The sequence below is a fragment of the Cebus imitator genome, unplaced genomic scaffold (genome assembly GCF_001604975.1).
Source record: "Cebus imitator isolate Cc_AM_T3 unplaced genomic scaffold, Cebus_imitator-1.0 Scaffold187, whole genome shotgun sequence".
NCBI classification, from domain to species: domain Eukaryota; kingdom Metazoa; phylum Chordata; class Mammalia; order Primates; family Cebidae; genus Cebus; species Cebus imitator.
In genome coordinates, this window is record NW_016107502.1 from 3085053 (window position 1) to 3110160 (window position 25108).

Below are 25108 nucleotides of genomic sequence, written 5' to 3' on the forward strand. Positions count from 1 at the left end.
CAGCAGGGGGAGATGTATTATATTTACGTTTTTCTAAATTGAGCTGGAACCTGGGCTGGGACCCAGCAGGCTTGGGGGAGGGGCTGTGAGGTGAAGGGAGGCTGGGATCAGCCTGAGGAGGGGTTTGGGGGCCGAGAGCCCCCTCGGGGCCGGTGGGTGTGGGGATGGGCTGGCTCCAAACAAAGGGAAACCTGAGAGTGAGGAATTAGGCTGGAGAAACCTGGGAGGGGAGCAGTGGGCTTTCGAGGGAATCTCCAATATCAAACGTTTTCCTGAAGAGCTTACTAAGAAGGACTTCAGGAATCGCCTCCCATTCCCCCATCTGGGAGGGGAGGAAAGAAAGCTGGCCCAGGAGATGGCCATGATATTAATCATCACTGTCCCTGATCCCAAAGTGGGGCTTCAAAGCTCCATTGCCACAGGCCTCTCACAGCCCTACCAGGGGCTTTTCCTCAGGGCCTGATGAAAGGAAATTCTTCATTTACTTTAAGAGCTGCAAGCTTGCATTCTCTGGCCACTTGCAGCCATTTGACTTTTCCTCCAGAGCAGAAAGGTGTAGGTCCAAGTTTAATCCCATAAGAGTTTAGTGACAAGTCCCCAAAGAATCAAAGAATCTCTTGGTAAAGTTTTATCACCGGTTTTATTCAGATAAATCAATGATGTGATTGTTAGTTCTTCTCACCTGAAGACCAGTGGCCCAGGGTCATGATACTCACTACCTTGTGACAGAAGCTTCTTGAGGGTGAGATTTGTGTCCTATTGATTCACAGCACTTAACCACAAGGCCTGGCATACAGTAAGTGCTCCATAAATGTTTGCTTAAGAAGGAAGAATGTAAGAAGCGCTCCTGTAGTCAGGACCTTCTGGGCCGGGTGGGTGTGGGGACGCACTGTCAGTTGGACCCTATAGACATTACCTTTCATTGAAACTCTCCAGATATCCTCGTGGTATTGATTTAGTTGGGACAACCTATTCCACCTCTTGCAGTGCAAAGTCTCCGTATTTTGAAGTGCTGGTAATTAGAGAATGCTGTCATCCTTAGAGCAAGTCTCCTATAGCAGCATAACTTGATGAACTTATAAAATTATCTGGGTAGTTCAGGCGAACTACCCAGTATGTTAGACAACTACCGCTATGATCATGCTTTATAGCGAATACTCCAAAGTCCCGGTGACTTAAAACTGAGACAGAGAATCAAGAACAATGAAAATGACAGGCTCTGGTACCAAGTTCCCTGCCTGACAATGATCAGGTGAAAGTGGCCACTTATTAAAGGAGTAGAATGGCCTGAGCTTCAGACGGAGGTAACTTAGGTGACACCACACTCTTTTCAACTCTGATATTCTTTGGTCGTGGATGGTGAAGACATCAGTGGTTAATTTCCAAATTTCCAACAGAGGCTGGATGCAAGTGACCCAGATTTTCTGGAATATCTAAGAAACCATCAGCATTGAGGCCCACATATTCTGTCACAGAGAACTCCAAGTGTGTGTGTGTGCTACAAGCCAATGTCTCAAGAACCAGGAAATTCCTTTCCCTGGGGCATCCTGTTTACATACACTGAGTCATTCCACTGGATAATGAGGCTCCTACTGTCTGCTCCAAATGGCATTTAATCACAATTGAGGCAGCACCCAGGGGCTGGTTCCAGCATTTCTGGGAAATAGGTTGAGGCCCCGGTCATTCCTGTCCTTTTGCTGCTGAGGCGTACATTGCTTGGTGTTATCTGCACCAGATTCCCTCCCCATGCATACTTAAGAAAAAGGGCTAAAGTGTATCTGGATACCACAGCTCTCAGTGTACCACAGACGGCTTCTGGGATGCAGAAGATGCCTAGTCAGTGCTGAGGAGGGAAGGAAGGAACAGAGAGAAGGCAGTCTTTTAGTTTAAAACTGATGAAGACCTATACTGCTACCCCATTTCTGTTCTTGCGCCAACAACCAGGAAGCCCAGGGTAAACTTTATTTCTCAAACATAGCTACATTGTGGCTCCCCAAGTTTGCTTATTTGTTTTGTCCTCTTTTCTGTGCTCTTTATTTCCTTTTTCTAAAATCCTATAAGCCTAATTTTATTTTCATTTTGTTCACTTTTGCACAAACCTTTTGGGAAGAGGTAGAGGAAAAAGAATAAAGCAAAGAAAGCTCCTCAGTAACGATTTGTTGCTTGGGAACTTCTTTCCAATCATGAGTGGTTTTACTGTCCTTCTAACTCACATACTACATTACCACAGTCCAAATGAGAGGATGGAGGGTTAGGAGGAAGGATGAATGAAAAACTGTCCTTCACGCTCCTGTCTTGCAGGTGGATAATGTAAACAAGAGTGAGAAACCCAGATCATTCATTTGTTCTTTCCGTAAATATTTACTGGAAATTCACCAGTGTGTGCTCTAGGAAGTGACTCAGTAGATCTTGCCAACTCAAGTCTTTTTAGATTTGCTGTGGGGGCTAGAGAAAAAGCAGGGACTGAATCTGCTTTAAACACAAAGAAATGAAAACTCAGAGCCAATGTGCCTCGCTGACCTGTCCCAGCGTTGCATTGCTTTGCATGCGGTAAACTCTTAATACCTAAGCTGTGACTTCAAGCCTGTCCCTTCCTGTTATGACTTCCCAGGCTTTCTGAATTAGACCCGATCCATTGTGCAAACCCCCAGGTGACTCCATGCAGACTGAAAGGGAATTCCACATATTGTCTTTATTTCCTAAGTAGTTTGTTTGTGAATTTGGATCCGTGAATTTGCAGGAGCGACCTTAACTACCAACCATATGGCAAACCTTCCTATGCCTCTTCTACTTGTCCTTCACGTGGAGCCCAGTGATGAATGTCGTGAAGCCTCCGTGGGTCTGCTGGTGAGGGTCAGTTACCCCTGCCCAGCACTTTACAGCACTGTTAACGCTGGCATTTTGTTCTCACCACGTGAGGCTGTCAGGGATTGTCTCCACGGCCATCTTTCCCACAGCATACTCTGAGCCCTTGGAAGGATGCCACAGTAATCTGCTCATCTTTGTTTTCTAGCAGTGTACATGGTCTCCAGTATATAGAATATGCTCAATCAATGCTTGTTGAATGAATGCATGAGTGACTGGATGGGGCGTGATGGACACTGAGAACTCTCTTACATTTCTGTCAAGGTTTTGCCATTTTCCTGAGCAGTGGAGGTCCATGTTGAGGATCTATAATAGCTCATGCCTTTTCTTCTCACTGTCTCTTCCTATTTATTTATTCAACTGACACTTGCCATTCTTTTTATGCCAGACACTGTCAGCCCAGAGCATAGTTGGGTTCCCTTGCTCTTGTGAAAAAGGGATCCCTGGGCACAGCCTTAAAATACGGTCTGATGAAATAAACAGCGATGACCTTCCTCTGCTGTGATCTTACATAAGTGTTTATTAATGGGCTGTTTCTAGCTGAATCTTTCACTTACTGCCTCCTGAGTGAAAAGACAAGCTCATAGCAGTGTGTTCTTCTGTGATTCCCTAGCATTGCTCATTAATGGCTCACAAAAAGGAAGATTCTTTTTTTTTTTTTTAAAGCATTTCGGTTATTTTTAATTAAAGAGAAACAGCCTTCTCCAAGGGCGACAAAGTAAACTGAAGGTCAGAAGGAAGCTGAGTCTGGGCTTCTCATAAGCTCTTGCTCCAAAACCTGGTAGTGAGGAGATAGGGCCCTCCTGGAGCTCTGGGGAAGGTTGGCACAGCACAGGGGTCCCTTTGGTGGGGTAGGCAGAGCCGCCAGCCCACACGTGGTCACAGCGTTGGTTTGAGAGGGCTTTAAGAGGACTGCCACGTGCCAGTCTGTTGACATGATTGATATTAATAATCTTGGGAGACATTAAATTAAGGAATGACAGCGGGAGCCAAGAGAGCTACTTATTCAGTTGGATTCTGAATCACAATCAGGAAATAGTCTTTATCTGGTGCAACCATAATTTCATTTTTCTTGGAGCAAATTCGACAGAAGGTGAGATCATTCTGGGGGTCAATTTCGAGCACAATGCTTCGTGCCTTCAGGATGAAGCTGTGCATGCAGCTGGCATACTGTGTGGTTGGTGGGGTTGTCCAAAGTGCTCTTGATGGGAATGCCTCCTGTGTTCACCACGGTGGTTCTCTGCGCTCCCCTCTGGTGCTGAAGCTGCTTCAGTGTCTCCTCCACCTCTGATGTTTATGGCCGATCCAGTAGCCCTGCATTGCCAGCACTCAAAAAGGAGGATTCTTAAGCCCCCAGTATTCAATTTATTTAAGCAGACTGTGTTGCTTTTATTAAATAATAGAAAGGTTTTTTTAAAAAAACAAAACAAAACAAAATTGTAATCATTTTTATTAGAATTGGACTCTCCTAACCAACTGTTTTGACAGTAACTTCCTTCAAAGTCTTCTGTGCAGAATGCAGCAATAAGAATTGTGACGTAGAGGCGTTAATACTTCATGTCTACATCTCTTTTCACCATCATCAAGTGCAATGCTTTCAGTTCCCACATTGTCATTTTTGGCCTTTTGTGTGTGTGTCTGTGTGTATGTTTCACAGCTGGTGAAAATCAGTTCAGATTTATGAAACAGATAACCTTTGAGCATCTGCTATGTGATAGGCTTCACCAAAGAGGGTGAGCAACGACTCAGGAAAGAATCAAATAAGGTCCCTGGTCTCAAGGAGCTTTCCATCTAGGGAGCAGGTCAAATAGACAGAGAGGCACGTGCAAGGCATTATGGGAGTGAGGAGGAGAGATGCCCGAGGTACCCAGTTCCACCTGGGTGTGCTGGTGGGAAATGGAGGTGGAGGAGAGTCTTCATACAGAAGGTGAAGTTTCAGTTGAGCCTGAAAGATGAATAGCATGCTACTCAGCAAACCAGAAAAGAAGGAAAATTACAGTCAGTAGTGGCATGCACCATGGCTCAGAGTGTAGAAATCATGGTGGGTGGTGAGTTTGAGGAAGTACACATGGTTTTGGAATGGTTGGGAGGCAAGCAGAGTTGATCTCCAACACACTAGCTAAATATTTGCCCCTAGCACAGAACATGGGTGGGGAGGAAATGGGTCTGCGAAAATAAGAGTCAAGTCACAAGGGGCCTTGAATGCTGGGCCAAGGGTCTGGACTTTGTCATCACACTATGAGAGGGTAGGTATGCTTACTGAAAATTTTTAAATACATGAATAAAAAATCAGAATTGTGTTCCGTTAAAATCTTCTCTACCAATCTTGGCAAGTCCATTCTATTTTATCTACTATACTGTTTGTCTTCTGTAAGCAGATTGTCCTGAAATGTCCTTGCTGAATGTTGTCTTGGTTAGTTTAACTCACTCCTCCTTGTTATTTTAACCTCAGCTCAGGAAATCACCGATGCAGGAAACGTCTCCAGCATTAGGCAGTGTAGGGCTGCTGGTTATTCTAGAAGATCCTTGGCTGCTGGAGGGTGAGAAGAGAAAAACAATGGGGTTTACATGGAGGAGTTTCTAGTCTTTGAGGTCAGCATTACTGGAGCACTTTACAGAAGGCTTTATAAAGATTTGGTTGAGAATCAACTCAAAGATTCCTCCCTAATTGGCTTGGCCAGGTTTAATATGTTATTGGTCAGGCCAAGCTGGCTTCTATTATGCAGTGCACTGAGGATTTCCGTTGTTGCTCTTATCCTAATGGAGGCTTGCTGCTTTTAGAAACAATTCTTTGTGTTGGCAAAGGCCAGTATCACTGTGTCCTCTGAAGTGAGCCCAGAAGGACTTCCATGTGATATAGCCTTTTAAACCTTTGACTGAAAAGATCAAGTCTTGGATTTGGAATTTGCATGCTAGAGAGTTATGGTGTTTTGTTTTTATCTCCCCCAAGTAAAGCAAAACTTCCTATTTGTTTCTGCCTCTTTGGGTTGAATCTTGGCAATGCTCAGGTTTCCCAGTCTGAGCAGGGAACACCTGTAGCAGTAGTACACCTGCAGGGTGGGACTATTTTTGGCCCATCATACCCTGGAATAACACCAGAGAAGGGGATAGAAGGATCCTGTCACTTCAGGTCCAGCATCATAGCCTTTGCTGAGCCCAGTCTCTTGCGGCCATTCAGTGCTGAACATTGAGACTTACATGGCAAGGGAAAAGAGGAGGGACATTTTGTTACGGGAGTGGGGTAATTAACAGGACCTATTAGAGAGCATCCAGCCAGCACTGGAAGATGTTTGTGTTGACAGAAGAGGGACAACAGAAAGCCCATGTCTGGAGAGTTTGTGAAGGTAAAGATGCAAACCAGCAGGGAAGCCCTGGAAGACAGCATTCATGTCTGCCTCAGGAGTTCATATGTAGAGAGAAGAGGAAGTGGAAGGTCCCATTTTCCCTATAACCCTGGAAGGAAGTTTGATTTCCAAGCACCACGTGCACGAATGTGGTAAGGGCATGCCATGCATATTTGCAACCCCTCAGAAGTAAACTACCCCTCTCCCTCCCCATCAGTCTCCTTGCCAAACCCTTGCAGAGGCTCTGGGGAATTTGCACAATTCTGCTGGAGGAAGTCACTCATGATAAGAACATTTTCCCTGCTGAACTGAGCTCATTAGAATCATGAAGACCAACTTAGAACTCCATAAATACACATCCATCCATACACTTAAACACAGGCATGCATTTTACAGGTTTTAGAATGCTCGTCTAACATCTGTTTTGCTTTCCTTGTTAATTCCATTCATCCCCACACCCCCCTGGCCTTACCCCATCCCTGACTCCGAAGTGAATTCCTCGGCAAAGCCTTATGTAAAAGATGAGAGAGATCCTGCGTTTTGAACTGGGCTCCCAGGGCTGGTTTTTCAGGGATTTCTCCACCATCCTCCAATCCCTGTTGGCCAGCCAGGTGGTCACTCTAAGGTCCCAACCTTGACAAATCTGCGTCTTTCGGTGCAAGTGTCTGGCTACCCACTGGCACCTGCCAGTCTCCTAGGGTCTGCTGGAACCTACTGGGCACCAAGGACAATGGCAGTGGACGAGGTTGTATCAGCAAGAGCAGTGACCCACAGCTGTGGGCTGAGCAAGCTGCCAGATCAATAGCAGTTGGCCTGCAGAAAGTTCCATGCCTGTTCCCTTTCCTGAAACTTCTGCTGTGGCTGCTCTTATCCCTCTGTAGAAATGGAATTTTTTTTCTCATTTGGGTCGTGTTTTTTCATTCTGTATTTGAACATCCCAGACTCATGAAGCTTGTCTAAGAGAATGAGAATCATAGCATCACTGCAAATCAGACTTGGAGGGAATTTAAACCAGTCCCTTCAGTTTATCGGTGAGGATGCTGATGCCCATTGAGACAGACAGGGCTGGCCAAAGTTATACCTCTAGTAAATAGTCATACCTCTAATAAATACTATTTACTAAACAGTTATTATATATCTGATATTGTTCTAAGTATATTTTGTGTATAATATCATTTACCCTTCTGGGAGCCCTAATGGGTGGGTATTACTATTATCTTCAACTTACAGTTGAAGTATCTGAGGTACAGAGAAGTTTAATAATTTGTCCTTAGTATGTAGGGAAGTCCTAGTGGACCGTAACTTTCCAGGACTCTGGGCTGTGTTTCCATCAGCAAATATGTACTGAACTTCTAGAGGGGATGGAGGCCTTGCCTTCTCAGTGGGAAATAAAGATTTGTGAGCAAATCAGTTACAGAAGCACACAGCGGTGCTGCAACAGAGACCTGAACACAGGGTGGTGGGGTCCAGAGTGGGAGGAATTGGGCTTCACCAAGGAGGTGGCATTTGAGTGACCTTGGGATGCATAGAAGCTTGCCAGCTGGAGAGCGGATGCTTGTGCACAAATGAGTGGAAGTAACTAATGTGGCAGGGAACACTCAGGAGACTGAGGAGTTCAGAGGGTGAGAAGGCAGGACCATGGTCATTGCTGGGGAGATGCTGGGAGATGAAGCTAGGGAGGCAGGCTGGAGGCAGATTATAAAGCACCTGTACGCTGAGCTACGGAATTTGGATTACATTCAGTGAACAAAGTGGAGCCAACAGGGGTTTTTATAAGCAGGTATATAGCAGAATCATGACAGGAGCTATGTGCTGGATAGACTCTCTAGTATCCTGAGAGCCTGGTGACAAGAAACCCCATCAGAAGGCTGTTGCAATGGTCCAGGTAGGGCAGGACTCTTTCCAGCTGTCTGATGGCCATGGGCTGCCCCACCATGCTTTTGCTCACACTGCTTCTGCAGCTGGCAAGACTTCTTTGACTTAATCCTCATGAAAACTGCGTGCCCGTTGTTCAAGATTGTGCCCAGGGGCTCCATGTGGAGACTGCACCCAGTCCATGCCCCGAACAGATGTGTGTTCTCCTCCCTTTGGGTCCTCTCTATCACTAGCACATTCTCTCTTCCTGCTTGGCACACATAAAACCTTGTTGCACATGTTTGCCTGCATTTACCTCTCCCCTTTCAAACCCAGCTTCTTGCAGCCAAGACCAGACCCTTGCCTCCTTAAATACTTGGTACAGGATCTGGCGTTCAGCTAGCTCTCTGTAAATGCATGATGGATGAATAAACTTTCTAAACAAAGTCAGCGACTGTAGACGTGGAAAGAAGAGTCCAAATTTGGGAGGTGATTTTTAAAGCTATATCAAGGGTAGGCAAACTGTGGCCTATGGGCTAAATCCAGCCTGCTTTATTTATTGCTTTTGTAAATAAAGTTTTATTGGTATGCAGCCAAGCCTGCTTGTCAACGTGCTGTCTATAGCTGCTTTTACTCTATGATGGCAGAGTTGTGACAAAACCATATGGCCTGCAAATCCAAAAATGTTTATTGCTATCTGGCCTTTTACTAAAAAAGTTTACCAACCCCTGAGTTAGATCAGTAGGATTAGTGACCGGCAGTAAAGGGTGAAGGAAGGCGTTAAGACTTTTTTTTCTCATATCTTCCCATCGTACCTAATCCAGAGCTTTGCTACCAAGTGATGGCATTGACTAACAGGCCATCAGGTACTTGGAAAGAAATAACGTGTATGTGGCACAGGAGGGAAAGGGAGACTAAGAAACACCCCACATGGGAAGGAGACCCAAGGGAGAAAGGACAAGGGGCTGTAGCTACAAGCCAGAAGGGACCTGAGTCCTGCTTGTCCCTGCCAAAGCTCTCATGCTGTTCTCTCTCGCAGTCATCCAGTTTGGTTTTGTCACCCTCTTTGTGGCCTCCTTTCCCCTGGCACCTGTGTTCGCCCTCCTCAACAATGTCATTGAAGTGCGACTCGATGCAAAGAAGTTTGTTACGGAGCTGAGACGGCCGGATGCTGTAAGAACCAAAGACATTGGTATGTGCCCCACTCAGAGGTCCCACCAGGCACTCCATTCTGTCCCCTCTGGCCACAGTCACACCACACCAGGAATCAAGAGGGCTGGGAAAACCCCCCTTCTCTTTAGGCCCCTCATCCTCAGATCCTGAAGTGCAGGGAGGCCTTCTGAGGCCACATCATCCACCCCGACTTGTGCCCCAAGCTTCCAGACAGGGGGGTCACCTAATCCTTTCCAGACAAGCCCAACTGGGGGGCCCAGCAAAGCTGCCCGGTAGTTCACCTGCAAAACATCACCTGGAGCTTCAGCGGTGCCATCACTGGGCCAAGGCGGGGAGTGAGCCAGACACTCTCCCTTCTGTCTTGCAGGAATCTGGTTTGACATTCTCTCTGGAATCGGCAAGTTCTCTGTTATCAGCAATGTAAGTACTTACATCCATGACACACTCGCTCTGTGGGAAGGGCTTCCAGAGAAGCCGAGGTCTTCAAAGTGGGAAGCCGGACCTTGCACCGCCCAGTCTTTTCCATTTGGAGCTTTACTGGTGACAGCACTCGGGTTAACAGCACACAAATGCCTTGTAACTCATCATGCTGTCGCTGAGGCTGTGCAGGTTTATTTTTAATTTCGCAAAGAGAATGAAAGGTAATTATCCATCAGAATGCGTACCTTGGCCCTGGCAGTCAAAATCAGATCCCTCTTCGGAGCCAAGAATAATGGGGAAAGAATTCTACATATCTATTCATCTCTTTCCTTTCTTATTCTACTGCCGAGTTAAACAATACCTGGAGCATTGCCCAGGCTGCAGTCCCTAATTACGGTTCCTCCAGGTTGTCAGTGCAAAGTCTTAATTATCCCGTGGACTCTGGCACTGCGTAGGTTAAGGTAGGATGCAGAAGAAGAAGGGTCCCACCTATAGGGACCTCCTTAACTCCCTTGCCAGACGTGCCTACACTGCAGAGGAAATCCTACTGGGCCCCAGCCAGCTTCTTTTCTACTGTGTTCTATATGGACAGTGGCCAGGCAGGGCCTCCTGTCCCACCTCCCAGGAATGTATCAGCTAGCTCAGTGCACACCAAGAAAGCCACAGCCTTTTTCCCTTGGGAAGCAAACAGGGATTTGGCTCTGACCTGATTTCCTACTGAGATGACATAAAATGACTGGGGAGGTGTGAGGTGAGGCAGAGAAAATCAGCCCACTGCATTTTGAATGTTGTGATGTAGGCAGTGCACATCTTGAGGCTTAGAAATCAGGTGCAATTTGGAAAACAGATCAGTCCGCTACTTTGAAGTTGTGACTGCTAGAACAGGGGCCCTGAGTATGAATCACTTTCCATGTACAGAATGAAATGACATGCAGTCTTACCTCCCTAGCCTCTTTAAGACTTGTTTACTTATCTGTCTAACAGGAGATAATAACAGTACCCACCAAATAAGATCATTTGGGAAATTAAATGTGATGATAAAAGGGCATATAGCAAGTGCCCAGTAAGTTGTAGCTATGATTATGATGTTATTTGTTCTCAAATATGGTTATGGCCATTCACATTCACATACACATTTGGAGAACAATATCTGAACTACATTTTGGTAAAGGGCTTTCATTGTTGGAGCAGTATGCAGTATAAACACCTGCCAACAAGATTTAAGACTTTCTTTGCAGAAAGTACCTCTGTGTTCAAACACGCAATCATTCATTTGTCGTTTGGTTTGCTCCACAGACATTTATAGAGCACTTAGACGTGCCAGACGCTATGTTGGGTGTGTGTGGCTCCGTCTAGCAGGACCTGTTTCTTTCTCTGCTGTGTCTCAGTTTTCTTAAGTAAAATGGATACAAGAATAGCGTCTGTTACATGGCATGCTAAAAAGCATTGAGAGATAATGGTCAAATTAAGCAAACTGTGGAATCATATGCTTGGTGTTCCTGGCTTTCTGGTACCACTCAGGGGTAGATGTACATGGACATTCCGTTTCCTTGCCCATTACACTTACATAGTACCCTCATCACTACAGGTAATTTTCTCAGGAAAGCATGCACTGTGTTTTGGCTTGCTCAACAGCAATGTTAGATATCTCAGAAGTGGTTTAATCCTTCCAGCACCAGATGGTCCAAACTGACTTAGCATCCTTTGCTGCAGTGGTTGACTTGTGTTCTTTTGATAGCCACTGTCTGGTGGACTTATTACACTCAGACACGTCAAAGATGGAAGAGACAGGTGACTCAGCTGCATGAGCTCGGGGACCTGAGCATGCTGCATGAGCTTCTGTGTCTATCAGAGCAACTCCTTCTGATGGAGAACCTAAGCATGGACAGTCCTTTTTAGCATCAATCCTGGCTACTCAGTACTTATGGTTCTGTCCCTCAGGCTTTTGTCATTGCGATCACCTCCGACTTTATCCCCCGCCTGGTGTACCAGTACTCCTACAGTCACAATGGGACTCTGCATGGCTTTGTCAACCACACCCTCTCGTTTTTCAACGTCAGCCAGCTGAAGGAGGGGACACAGCCAGAAAACTCACAGTTTGACCAGGAGGTTCAGTTCTGCAGGTAAAGTAATCTTTAGGAGGAGGGCAGCGGAGGACCAGATGCAATAGATCCAAATAATTACGGGGATGACCTAGAATTACAACCCTGCACAGCGTGACGATGTTTTGGACAACAACAGACCGCATATATGGCAATTGTCCCATAAGATTATAGTGCCATGTTTTTACCACACCTCCTCTGTGTTTAGATATCTTGAGGTACACAAATACTTACCACTGTATTACAGCTGCCTACAGTATTCAGTATAGTAACATGCTGTACATGTTTGTAGCCTGGAAGCAATAGGCTATACCTTACAGCCTAGGTGTGTTGCAACCTATGTAGCAACTAGATTTATATAAACACACTCTGCAATGCTTGCAAAGTCACCTAGTGATGCATGTCTCAAAATATATCCCCATTGTGAAGCAACACATGACTTACATCATTCTCCTTTCCCTCTGTCTCCTGCTCTGTTATAAATCCATTTATAACAATTGATTCTATTTATAATCAGTTGTTATAAATCAGTTTTGATGACTCAAAAAGTATTTATTGACTGCTTTTTTCTAGACACTATGGAGCAAAGAGCCTTGTCCTCACCATCAAGGGGGTTATGGTCTGGTTGAGAAGAAAATGAGTAGAACAGATAAGAAATAGCAGGTTATGCAGTGAGCTCTGTGTGAATCATGAGCACTGTGGATGCCCAGAGGAGAGGGAGATTACTTGAGGGACTAGAATGGAAAGGGTGGACCTCCTGGAGGGGCTGCTAGGAGTTGTAAGACAGAAAAGGAAAGCATTCTAGGTGGGGAGTTGTCACGGGCAAAGTCATGGGGTGGGGATAAATGTGGGCTTTGGATAAACACTTGGGGTTGGGTGATATGGTTAGCAAGGAGACATAGTAAAGGGATTAAAAAGGAATTACAGTAAATGTAGAAACTCCTATGACATCATAAGCCATAAGGTTGTTGAATTTGAATATATGGGATGAAGTACATAATGGGAAGTCCTGAAATCTGAGAGGAATTATAATGTGATGCAGTAGAAAGATACTGGACTTTTTTGTGTCAGGGAATGATAGGATAAAGGGTAGGTTTAGAGAAATTGATCTGGTCACAGTGAGGACGATGGGATAGAGTTGGTAGGACCCAGAGAGGGCAGCTGGTCTGCTGCATCACTTAGACACAAACTGTGCTGGGCACAGACCAGGGTGGTGGGAAGAATTAAGAGGAAGAGAGAAGATGAGCCATTTCACATGAAATGTTGCAGAGTTGGTGATGGGAGACATGAGTGTGGCTGAGCTAGGATAATCTCCAAAGTTTGGACTGAAGTCAGAGGACCGGGAAGTGGTTACATTTATAGGGAGAGGGAAGATGCAGAGAGAGTCTAACTTTATACTACATATGATGAATTTGTTTTCAATCATGTTACATTTAAAACGATGTTAAAAATTCCAAGTGGCCATTTTCACCCAACTCTTTGACACACTAAGCTGGACTTCTGGGGACATCCAGCTTTGATTCCTGATTGAAGGCTATCACCACAAGGGTCACTGAAGCCAAATATTGGAGAACTCTCCACTACTTACCCAAGAAGGGCAAATAAAGAGAAGAAGAGGAGAGGGGAATAATTTATTCAACCCATTTGTACCCTGGTTAAAAGATAGTCCCAATGAAGCACTTGATCAAAGATCCTACCTCATATATATAAAAGAGAATAATTAATTACAACAATAACAAAAATCTAGAAGAAGGTATTGCAGGACCAATATAGGGCGTTCTTAGACTATCCCCAATAATATTTGATGTAAAAATGGTGTTTTTAGTTGTTTTTGCAGCAGTGATGGCCCTGGACATGTCTGCTGTGCTTTCCCACCTGGGACCCTGGTGTCCAAGGCCAGCCTTTTGTAAGACAGCCACTTAGGTTCAGATTCACAGTCTGAGACCATGAGCGAGAGAACACCCATTGGTTTTCCCAGCCTGGGTGGCTGAGTTAAACAATTGTACCAATCTATGGTTTAAACAGAAGGATATTCTAGTTCCAGGAATGATAACTTCAGGTGTCTACTCTAGCCAACCAAGGAAAGATAAAAAATGAGGAACTGGACCCAAGAATGGGTAAATAAATTTACTCATAAGTATCAGTTTTTATTAGCCTAGATATTTCAGGATTTTTTGCATCTGGGCCTATAAAGAATCTGACTCTTATACTAAAATCACATTGCAGAGAGATTTGCTGGCGGCCATGCACTACCCAGGGACCCCTCTGTGTGGCTGGCATTCTAGACTGTCCATGGTGTCGGACTTGAGTGTGCAGACCCCAATGACATAGTTCCACAGCGTGGCAGCTCTGGACCAGCTCAAGGCCTTTGCAGTAGCATCTAGGTCTTCTCTAGCAGGGTCTAAAACTCGCATCCATCTTGGTGTGCAGGTCTCCACCTCCATGGGCAATGGGAAGCAGCACCAGTGTGGCTTGTCATGTGAGAAAGTCAGGCTCACATCATCTGTGTCTTCAGTTGCTCTGGTAGCAGCTGTCCTCATAGACCACAAGGATCTCTGATCCTGCCCTTGACCATCAGATGTTCCACTAACACTTACGAATATGCTTTTCAGATATATCACTGGCTTAAACCGCCTTAAATTAATAGGGATTTTAATGGTCCCTATGGGAAGTTGAGGTTAAGTCTAATCTTAGGCAAGCTTTCATTCAATCCAGTCTGCCCAAATCCAGTCTCTGCCCACCTCCCAGCTCCACTCAGTCAATGGCAACTGCGTTTTAAAGCTCCATATGATTGCCAGGAACTGTGGTGAGAAAGAAGGCAAATGGGTGCTACTCAGCCAAGACACCCAATGCCCAGGACACCAGGTATTGTGAGTATGTGTAGATGAGGTTGAGCTTTCTTGTGTCTGCCTTCAGAGTCACTGGCTTTTCCGGCCAGCTGTGAAGCTCTGATAGTCGTTTCCTCATTATTCCCATGTAAGTAGACAAGAGCCATGGCTTATTTGTGGCCTGTTTTAGAAGAAAATCTGACACTGAATGGCAGAATTATCAGTGGGCACATGCAGAGAAAGTGGACTTTCATTCTATATTTCTGCCAAGAAAATTTATCTGCAGAAAATGAATCATCCCAAGATCAAGCTGAAGTGACTTTGAAGCATCCATCATCTTTCCTTCCTCCCTCTTCAGTACCAGTGAGGATTACAGATTCATTAGGCAAGTATTTTTGAGACTCTCCTAAAGGCTTGGCACTGGTTATATAATAGGGAGCAAGACACAGTGCCTCCCTCAAGAAGTCTAGATGGAGCAGACAAGTAAGTAAATAAGGAATTAAAATCAAAATACAGCTTTAAAATGATTGGCAATAGGGCAACTTCAGAGAGCTATGGGATCCCTGAGGAGGGAGGCCCTGTACCTAACCCAGACTTAAGTGTTCAAGGGATGTTTCAAGGGAGATGAAGCCTGAAGAACGAACAGTACAAGAATGGCTGTGGAGATTAGCCCATTGAAACTCCTCATTCATGTGGCCAAGTCAGTCTGGCTGGTAAGCAGGGTGGGGAGGGTGGTGGGCCATGAGGCAGCAAAGGGTATGTCAGAGGGTGACGGAGGTTCAGAGAGAACACTATTCCAGAAAGACAGGCTCAGGCGTGAGGGGTAAGCTATGAGAGAGGGGCCGAAAGAAGAAAGAAACTCCATATTAAGGAGAGGATGCTGGTCCTGTTGAGGTATGTGGAATCTCTCTTAGGGCCATGGGGTACCACGGCAGGGGTCTCAGAGGACAGTGATGAGATCAAGCTTTTTACTGGTGTTATGTGTTTACCTACAGTGTGAAGACTATTGGGTCACACAGAGGGTTACATTTAACATACAGAGATGCCCTACTGTGAAATATAGGTAGATGTCCAGAAAATAGGGTCAGCATGTGATCTAGACATAATATGTCAAACAGGTGTGCTTTGGGGGCTACATTTCCTAGATCGATAAGGGTTGTTGATGGAAATCTCTGCCTCATGTGATTCCTGCCCACTGCATGCTGTGTAAACTTGTCTGGGTCACTCAATTCCCTGGGGATTTAGAAAGCAGAGCCATAACCTCTATGGATGGCTTTCTGGGCCAGGAATTGAGATACTTGAGATAATTTCAAATACATATATATGTACATGGGGGAGAGAGAGAGAGAAAGAAACAAGAAGAAGAAACAGGAGGAGGAGGAGGATGATGACGAGAAGGGACTATGATAGAGAAATATTTTGAGAAACAGAGATAACTCTTTAGCTAATCCTAGAGCCAGTTAAAACTGCTTCCGTGGTGGGAAACGAGGTTTGCCATGATTTTCTGGCAAATAGCGTTGGGAACTTGTTGACCCTTCTTATTCTTAGCTTTCAGTGACCTCTGGAGATAAATGTGGTCAAATAAAACCGAGGTCTCCAGCCTCGCCAGGGATAGAGGTATCTTAAAAATAGCAATAAAAGTTAGGACAAGTCTCCGGCTGCCCATTTAAGATGCATTCCCAGCATTTTGGAGCGATGCTTGCCTCAGTCATCTGACTGCTCTGGCAGACCTGCTCCATAAACAGTCCCGTGACATCAATCTGCAGGCATGATTAGCAGCCGTTTGACAGGGTCGAGGGGCCGCCACGTCCTGGAAGACAAATGTGGGCTTGACTTCCCAGCTCAGCTGGAAGGGAGCAGAGAGATCTTGTCCCAGAGCTCAAAGAGCCTACCTGGGCATTGTCAGCCCAGCGGGTCCGCTTGAATATGTTTGTTGAGCATCCAGCAGCAGCTTGCTTGGGTGGCTCCTGCCAGGTTTTCCTGCAGGTCCTAAGGGCTTGCATACCCCACGTCCTGAGAAAAGTCTTTGAAGAGGCGTGCTCCCCTTTAGCCCCACAGCTGCCTCCCATCTGCTCCCCACCAAAACCAGAGGCTGTCAGCTTTTCTGGGTGTCGCCTTTCCTGATTCTTATCAACCGCTGGATTGACATGCTACTCATTAGTTCCTAATTGCCTGGACCGTTTTTCTTTGTTAAGGGCCAATTCCAGAACGCGGTTTTAAGTAGCTCAGATGGTATGAAAATATTGTATGTAATTGTGTTCAGCATTAACATGACATTAATTTCCACTGGGACTATTAAAGTTTTTTTTTATGTGCCACTATTTAGAGTTGGGAAATGCATTTACTAGCTGATTCATTACATAACAAAAGCTCATTAAAAAGCCGTTACTGATTGTTGACTTCAGTGATTTTGTGTTGGGATGAATTGTGGCAGATATCACTGTCACTTGTCACCCTGCAAGTGATGAGGACATCTGAGCCCTGAGTCTCTCTCTCCTCTCTGTACCTCAGTTTTTTCATCTGTAAAAATGGGGCTGTGGAGTAAAACATTTTCAAAGATTCTTTTCTGTTTTTTTTAAACTGTGGGTTTACTAACATGTCATTTATTAATCTAGTCCTACAAAAATTCTAAACATTACAGGTAACCACTCCACCTCTGCCATGCCTCCACCCTGACCCCTGCCCAATCCCAGGCACCCTTCCAACAGAAATAGGGTCATACTTATAGGTGAATGTTTTCCAAGCATTTTTCTATGCATTAACATCATATTAACTTGTAGAACTTTTAAGGTATTGTTTCATGGGTTTGTTTTATAATGATTTTGAGTTAATGGAAATCTTATTTAAGTCGTATACAAATTCAATCAATGTGATTTTTTACAAAGTTAGAACAATCTAGATAAAATATTAACATAATTTTAAAGCTAAAATATGTTGATTTCCATATCAGTTTCATTTATTATATGTGTCTGTCTAAATTAACACTATAATTTTGCTCAGCAAAGCTTACTATAAAAATGCACTTGAATCCACTGTGTATTGCCATTAATTACATTCATCTTTTACAATTTTCAACTTTTTAATTATAAAAGTAATTCCATAGACACATATTGTGTCGGTCTATAAGAAGAAAGGGGTCTCTTCTCAGCCCTCACCACAGCTGTTCTATCCCAGAAGAAACTGTTGTGTTCATTTTCTGCAAAAGCTCCAGAAATCATATTCACATATAATGTCTTACTTAATTCTCACGGTGTCTTCCTTTAACATGTGAGGCACATACACACGCAGACACACATGCATGCACATCTCTTCATTCACTCCTGGCTGGGGTTGAGACAGCTCCTGTATGCTCAGCACTGGAATACACATTTTGGGAGTTCCACTCTGTAGATCAGGGACCTAGTTTCAGAAATGTGGAATGACTTCCTCCGGGTCTTACAGGTAGTAAGTGGCATAGCCACTCCAGGTGCAGGCTAGCTTTTTAGACAGGCTAGTTGTCTCATTACTGGAAGTCTCTCCTTATTAGAAAATTCAAGGAAACTCTCAAAATTTATGTTAAGCCTCAAGGAAAATAAAGGAGGACTGGAGAGGTGAGGGTGAGACCCAGGACTATCTCTAAAATGACATGCTCAGGAATAAAACACTGCTTCCCTTTGGGGGCCACAGTTGGCAGATGCAGGAGGCTGACCAGGTGTCAGGGCTCACCCAGTGCTGGGGCCACTCAGTGGAACATTGGGAGCCTCGAGCTCCCAAAGCCATAGGATCTGGTCTGGTCTGGAGCTGTCTCGTGGCCTCCACCCAGCAGCCAGTGCTTGCCCATTTCATGCTATTTACCTGGACAGAGGTCCTAAGAGAAGCTCCATGTAGGTGTGCCCTTGGCTGACTCCTGATTTGAACTAAAACTTGCAGTATTTAGTGCTTGTGTGCTGAAAATTTTCCTGGAAAGCTAGGAGGCACTGGGACCCACGGTCTACGTGCTCTGTCCTTTTTTAACAGAAAAGGTGTGTTCCATAAGTAACCTCCAGTAAAAAGAGAAAGAATAGCTGCTATGTATTGGGTTCCTCTGATGGGCCAGATACTGTCCGGAGCACTTGGTGTTGACCCTCTGTTTTTGGAACAACTCTGTGATAGAAAGTTCAGGCCCATTTTATAGATGAGAAAGCTGGGCATCAGGACACAGGTAACCTGCAAGAGGACCGAGGACTACGGTGCTGGACGGGGCTTTCAACCCCTCACCTGCTGCCTCCAAAGCACAAAGTGTTGTCAGTGCTAAGCACTGGGTGTAGAAACAAAACACTCAGCCTCACAGTGATGGAAACAATTAGGTTGATTAGCCACTCTCTTTGGTGAACACGTCTGTTCTTAAAGCTAATTATCTCTTTGTTTAATTAGTGTCTTCTAAGTTACTCAGTGAAACATTTGATAAGCCCAACTTCTTAGGGTAAAATTTAAAAACAATTGTGAAATCTGAACTTATGTTGGAATGTAAACAACCAGTCATTTACCTGGTGGTAGAGGCTTATGAGAATCAAGGTTTTACAAACTGCGAGTCATGGTTCATTAGCAAATCATGAAATCACTTTATTGGGTCATGATTGGCATTTTAAAGAATGGAGGGGGGATTAGGCTAGGGTAGAGTAGCATAGGAAAATACTAGTGCATTGAGCATAGCAAAGTATGTTTTGTGTAATTTTTATTGTGGCATGTGTATGTGGATGAATATGAAATATATTTCTCACTGTAAGTCATAGTTTTTATAAAGTTAGCTTTGGAAAGAAATGTGAATAGATGAATATGAAATTGCTCACTGTTCTCTTCTGTAGCATGGCTTACCCTTCAGCTCCTAATGCAGCCACACTTAGCCCATCTCCATTGAGGAATTTTCAAGTAGAGTTTTCTGAACAGATCTCGGTGGTAATCTTTCTGCAGATCCTCGATTAGATGGATATGCTTGTGAGACTCAAAACATGTTTTAGACACTGAGCGAGAACAAAGTGACATTTCCAAAAGCTAGGGTGAGTTAATAGCAGAGGTGGAACCAGAATTAGATTATTTATGGATTCTTTTCAGACTGGAAAAAAGAGGGGTGAGCAGTGGCTCGCATGCGGAGGTCAGTGAGCAGCTGTTCCTGCAGAGATGGAGCTAGAGAACAAGAGAAATAGACTTTCATTGCAGCAGTAGGGATTGGGCTGAACCTGGGGAAGGATTTCCCTATGGTAAGGAGTGAGTGAGTGTGTGTGTGTGGTGTGTGTAGCACCCTCTTCTGGGGGTCTCTAGAAGAGTGAGATAAATTGCCTTCTGCTGTGGCCTCCTGTCTGGGGGCAACAGGAGGTAGGTGAGTCTGAGGTTTTTCCCACCCCAAGATGTCCTTATTCATTTAGCCATGCTCTCCCTCTCTCCCTTCAGCAAGGATAATATGGAACTGGCCGTGTTTCTGTCCTCAGCTGAGGATGGTTATAATGAATCCCGTGGTGCTCCACTGGGCTGCAGTTAGCTTTGCTTTTCATCCGGATGTCAAACCAAGCTTGCGGCAGCTGTGATCAGCTGTTGGGACAGGGGGAGTCGGGCAGGGAGGGGGTAGCTCCTGGCCTCCTGCCAAACCCTAGCTGAGTGCTCAGTGGCCGCCTCTCAGCTGCGTCTTTCTCCTGCTATCACTGTGCCCTTCTTTATCTTCCTGTGTCCATCTCTTTTCCTCCTTCTCTTTTTCTCCTCTCTTCTTCTCTCATCTCTCTTTGGGCAATGGGAAACAAGCAGACTTTTAGATGGGCCTTTTAGAGCAGCTAATTCATTTATGGCAGGGGAGAGGACCAAAGAGCATCCACGTCTGAATGCCTCCCCCGCTTGGTAAGGTACTCTGTGGTAATGGGAAGAAACCCCAGATTCAGTCAGACTCGTGTTCCTATCCTGACTCCACCTTTACTGATCATGAGACCCTGGCCACACACCTCGGCATCTCCAAACCTCAGGTTCCTCCTGTGTTATGCTGGGGTAACAGTGCCTGCCTGAGAATGTCGTAGTGAAGGTGAAACGTGAAACATTCCAGAAAAGCCCTTTGCTCAGGGACTGACCTGGGCACAGTCCCTACCTGCCTTCCTTGGCAGTGACTGTCACTGCTTGGTGGCCTCACACCGCCCACGTCTTCCTCCAGCCCAGGACTTGCTTTTATTGAGCAGTAAAGATTTGTTGAAATTCCATGGAGAAAATGGTTCCAGGAAGGGTCATAGATCTAGTACCAGCCCCTTGTCATTTTTCCAGTCTTAGAAAAATGAGTCTGAGAAAATGAGCTACTTTTCACATGAATCATTCTGGAATGGGGGTGAAAAGGGTGAGGGAAAACCCAAGGCTTCTCTATGGGTCTGAGAAAGAGGCATGAGCTTAGGTCAGGCATTAACATTTTGTTTCAACCGTGCAGACAGATCAGGAAGATGATTAGCAAAACAGAATACTGAGGGACTGTGATATTTAATGAGGCTCCCATCCCAAATTCACTCAGCCTCCAGTTTGGTCTGGATAAACCTTATTTTTGGTTCGCCAATGCATCCAAGAAGCAAGGCCGGCTCCTCTGGTGGCCGTAGTCCTGAAGCAGCTTCAAAGGGAAGAAGCCCAAGGCTGCCTGCTGGTGCCTGCATCTGCCCCAAATCCTGGGCTGCAGAGCATCATGCAGGGTGTCTGCTTCTCCCCTACCCTCGCAGAGGCCACAGGCTGGTGGGAGGCCCAGGTCGACCCACTGGCCTTGTCTACCCTCAGATGCCCTGGGCTCCTCGGGGAGTTGAAGCTTGACACCAAAGTAAGCTTTGGGAGCTATTGGAGAGAGTAGAAACATCTTTTTGGGACATTTCTAGGCCAACCGTGGCTTTTTTGGTTAGGCCATAGATTCCCCCCACTTCCCTTTAGCTCCCAAGTCAGCACCAAGGGGTGCCTGATGCTCCAGCCTGCCCTTGAGGCTTCATGCAGAGAATTACCATCCTGTTCTCTGTCTCCTCCCCATCTTAACACCGCATTTCTCTTCGGGCAGGTTTAAGGATTACCGAGAGCCGCCATGGGCCCCGAACCCTTATGAGTTTTCCAAACAGTACTGGTTTGTTCTATCCGCCCGTCTGGCTTTTGTCATAATCTTCCAGGTGAGTTGCTGGCATAGAGACCAGCCCATTCAAACCCAGGCTGCAGGGGTAAGGACACTGCACTCATTGCTTGCACCTCCCTCCAGGTTCCCATGGTACCCTGGGGCATAAGAAAGCTTCACGTGTGGCAGGCGGAAGTCAGGGCTCCTTTCCTGGGTGAAGCAGGAGGACTCTCGAGAGGGCTTTCTTTAATGGGTGGACTTTGTAGACAGAAAATAAAACACAGAGTAAGGTTACAAGACAGAAGTGGAGTAAGGTTACAAGACAGAAGTGGAGTAAGTTGCAGTGTGGAGATGGATTCCTGTTTAAACCTGAGGCAAAAGATGGAAAGGGGGAAGAGCCACTGAAACCGGAGTCCCAGCCTGGGGCAGACAAACAGCCCCATCTCATCTCTGCAGCCACAAAAGAGCTCAGGCTTGGAACCTTTCTCCTTGCACTCTGGGCTCCCTCCTTTGTTAGCATTGTTTTAGCCACTGAGACATCTGGTGGGAAGGGCCCCCAGAGCCATCGAGCCATCCCTGAATGAATAGCAAACTCGAGCCCAGTGATTCCTATCTGAGACAATAGCCACAGCTCCAATTGCATCACTGAGATTCTCCAAGCTCGAGGGCCTCCAATTCCCACTCTGGGTGCCCCCAGTCTTCAAGCAGGGCTAGAGAACAAGCGCAGATCTTTTTCTCTTCAGCTCCCTCAGGCTTTTGTATTCCCTGAAGGCTGATCTCTGGGGGGCTCTAAAGTATCCTGCCGCCAGACCCCAGCCCAGAAAGTGGAGAAGCCCATCGGCTAGTCTTTCACCTAAAGAAGACAACCATTCTTCCTCTGGAGAGATGGGGCTGATACGTTTGAATGATCGCTCAGACATCCCCTGCTGCCCCACCCCTAGGTGCCTCCTCACTTTCACATGTGTCACATGTCACATTTCACTCCCACCGGAAGGAGTGGATTCAGAGGAAGAGTGTGTGACTTGGTGAAGCAGCTTGCAAGTACCCAAGATACCCAGGAGCCTCTGGCAGCAGAAGCTGGTGCCCAGCATCTTCCCCTGAGACCCTAGGAACAAATAGGGTTCAAGGGCTCAGTCCCAGTCCCAGAGGGGAAAGCACGTGAGCATGTAACTGGCAGCCAGAGAACAGTATCACAATGGGAGGCGGTGTATTGGGTAAAGCTGGGTGAAGTGTGGCCTGGGGAAATGGATGGGAATCAGATGCATTCATTGAGCCATGCCAGGCACTGTTGTCATGTATTCATTCACTGAGACAGTAAGTGCTCCGGGGAAATGTAGTCCTAGCCTACTGTGTGTACCAGCAAAGGGATGTGGCTTAGCAGCCAGAAGGAGCACCACTGCAAGTGTGCACCAAAGCCGAGACTTGCTCGAGGCAAGCTGGATGCAGGGATTCCCAGACAGGCAGGGTTAGCTGGGGCGGCTGCAGTACATGAGAGTGGTCTACGGTCAATGTCAGCAGTGTGCGGGGTCAGCAAAGGCCCAGAGTTAATGCAAAAACGTCCGTCTCTAGTGTAGAGGATAGAGAGAGCCAGATGCAGGGAGAGGAGGAGCAAGTGGCACAGTGACAGCCCAGGAGAAGCCACTGGGCTTTGTGGCCACTCTCTAGAAAGCCACTTTCCGTTTTCTAAAGCAGGGAGGGCCTGGAGGCTTAGAGGCCAAGAAGCAAGAACTGGACAAGCAAGGACAGCATAGGGGCACAAGTCCTGGTGAAGGGAGGAAGCAGCAGCTACTCATGACGGTGCCCTGCTCTGCGCCAGGCGCTGCTGCAGATGCTCCACATGTATTAACCCATTTCATCCTGACAACCACTCCAGGGCAGGCACTGCTGCCGTCCCATCTTATTATGGGTGGGGACACCGAGGTAGAGTTATGCTCATTGGCTGTGATCACTGGGCTGGTAAGTTGCAGAGCCAAGATTGACACGGAGGCATTCTGCTCCAGGGTTGCCACCCCACCAGCCCAGGCCTCTCCACTCTGCACCTCTCTCCTTGGCTTTTCACAGAACCTCGTGATGTTCCTGAGCGTCCTCGTGGACTGGATGATTCCAGATATCCCCACAGACATCAGCGACCAGATCAAGAAAGAGAAGAGCTTATTAGTAGACTTCTTCCTGAAAGAGGAGCACGAGAAGCTCAAGCTGATGGATGAGCCGGTGCTGAGGAGCCCAGCAGGTGGGGATCGAAGCAGGAGCCGGGCAGCCAGCTCAGCACCCTCAGGCCAAAGCCAGCCGGGCAGCGTGATGTCATCAGGCTCTCAGCACACCAACGTGTGAGCAGCCTGGCCTCCTGCAGAGGAGGGCATGGCAGCAGAGACATGCACGTGCATACAAGCATGTTCCTACACCCACACGGCGTGCTGTCTGTCTGCAGGGAGCTGGCTCGATGGGGTCTTGAAGAGGGAGTGTGTGTAAAAAGACAGAGCCTGAGAGAAAGAGTGTAGGAAGGAAGAGAAACGATGCCACATCTCAGAAACTTCACGCTTAGGTTTCTTTTAGGTCCTCTTTTAAGCTGTATCCTTTTGAGGGATTGGAACCCCTTTGGGATTTCTTCACCCCAGAGTTCTCAGGCATCGTGAGCATTCCCATGTGCCCTGGGGTGCCCTCTTGTACTTCACCATCATTGGTGATTTCAGCCAGCTGCAGGAGAAATGCATTCAGGAGCGCTACATCCCCGCCTGCTACCACTACAAAAAAGCGGAGGCACTTGCCATGGGGCTGCCACAGTCCCAGCAGATGCAAATTAAGCTGCAGGGCTGAATGGTGCAGCCACTGGACCTGAGAGTGAGGCAGAAAGGTCCAAACCTGGGCTTGTCTCCAGTGCATGTTACAAGGATGCTTGGAGCTGAATGCAAGTAAACTTCATTTTACGAAAGTTCAGATTTAAAATAAAATAAATGGACGCATTCTTTATAAAGATGCATCTGTTGTCTTTGGTGCCCTGTCTCTCTCTCTCTCTCTCCCTTTCCTTTCTTTCCTTTCCTTTTCTTTCTTTTCGATATTTATTGAGCTTCTACTATGTGCCAGACACTGTTATCAGACTGGAGATACAGCAGCAGATGAAGGAGACAAAACCCCTGCCACATGAAGCTTACAATCTGGGGAAAGACAGGTGATAGGCTAATAAACGTCCAGTGTTTTGGATAGTAATAAATGCTGTGGAGAAATATTAGGTAAGACAAACAGGAACTGTGAAAGCCCAGGAGGTAAGGAGCTTACCATTCTAAATACAATTTAATGAAAAACCCTGGATGGTGAAGAGGTTATATCTGGCAATACTAACATAATCAATCGGTAGCAGCTTCCCAGAGCTCTATGCTGAGATCATCATGTAAAGCTGACCAAACATCACTCATCATTGCCATTCATACCCCTCAGGCCCACCTGCTGCCCAGAAATCTGCTG

At 46.2% G+C, this 25108-nt stretch overlaps 1 protein-coding gene and 1 pseudogene across 3 annotated transcripts in view; one reads left to right on the forward strand and one right to left on the reverse strand.

Moving 5' to 3' along the window:
• Window positions 1-24624, forward strand: part of ANO2 (anoctamin 2) — a 384342-nt gene extending 359718 nt beyond the window's left edge. For all 3 annotated transcript variants that reach the window (XM_037744853.1, XM_037744854.1, XM_037744855.1), the window contains 5 exons: window positions 9103-9255; window positions 9604-9656; window positions 11598-11779; window positions 21602-21707; window positions 23711-24624. In XM_037744853.1, the coding sequence (XP_037600781.1) occupies window positions 9103-9255; window positions 9604-9656; window positions 11598-11779; window positions 21602-21707; window positions 23711-23980 (764 nt within the window). In that variant the 3' untranslated portion in view covers window positions 23981-24624. The remainder of the gene's footprint in view (window positions 1-9102; window positions 9256-9603; window positions 9657-11597; window positions 11780-21601; window positions 21708-23710) is intronic.
• On the reverse strand, window positions 3538-8245 carry LOC108316290 (annotated as a pseudogene).
• Window positions 24625-25108: the final 484 nt, after the last annotated feature.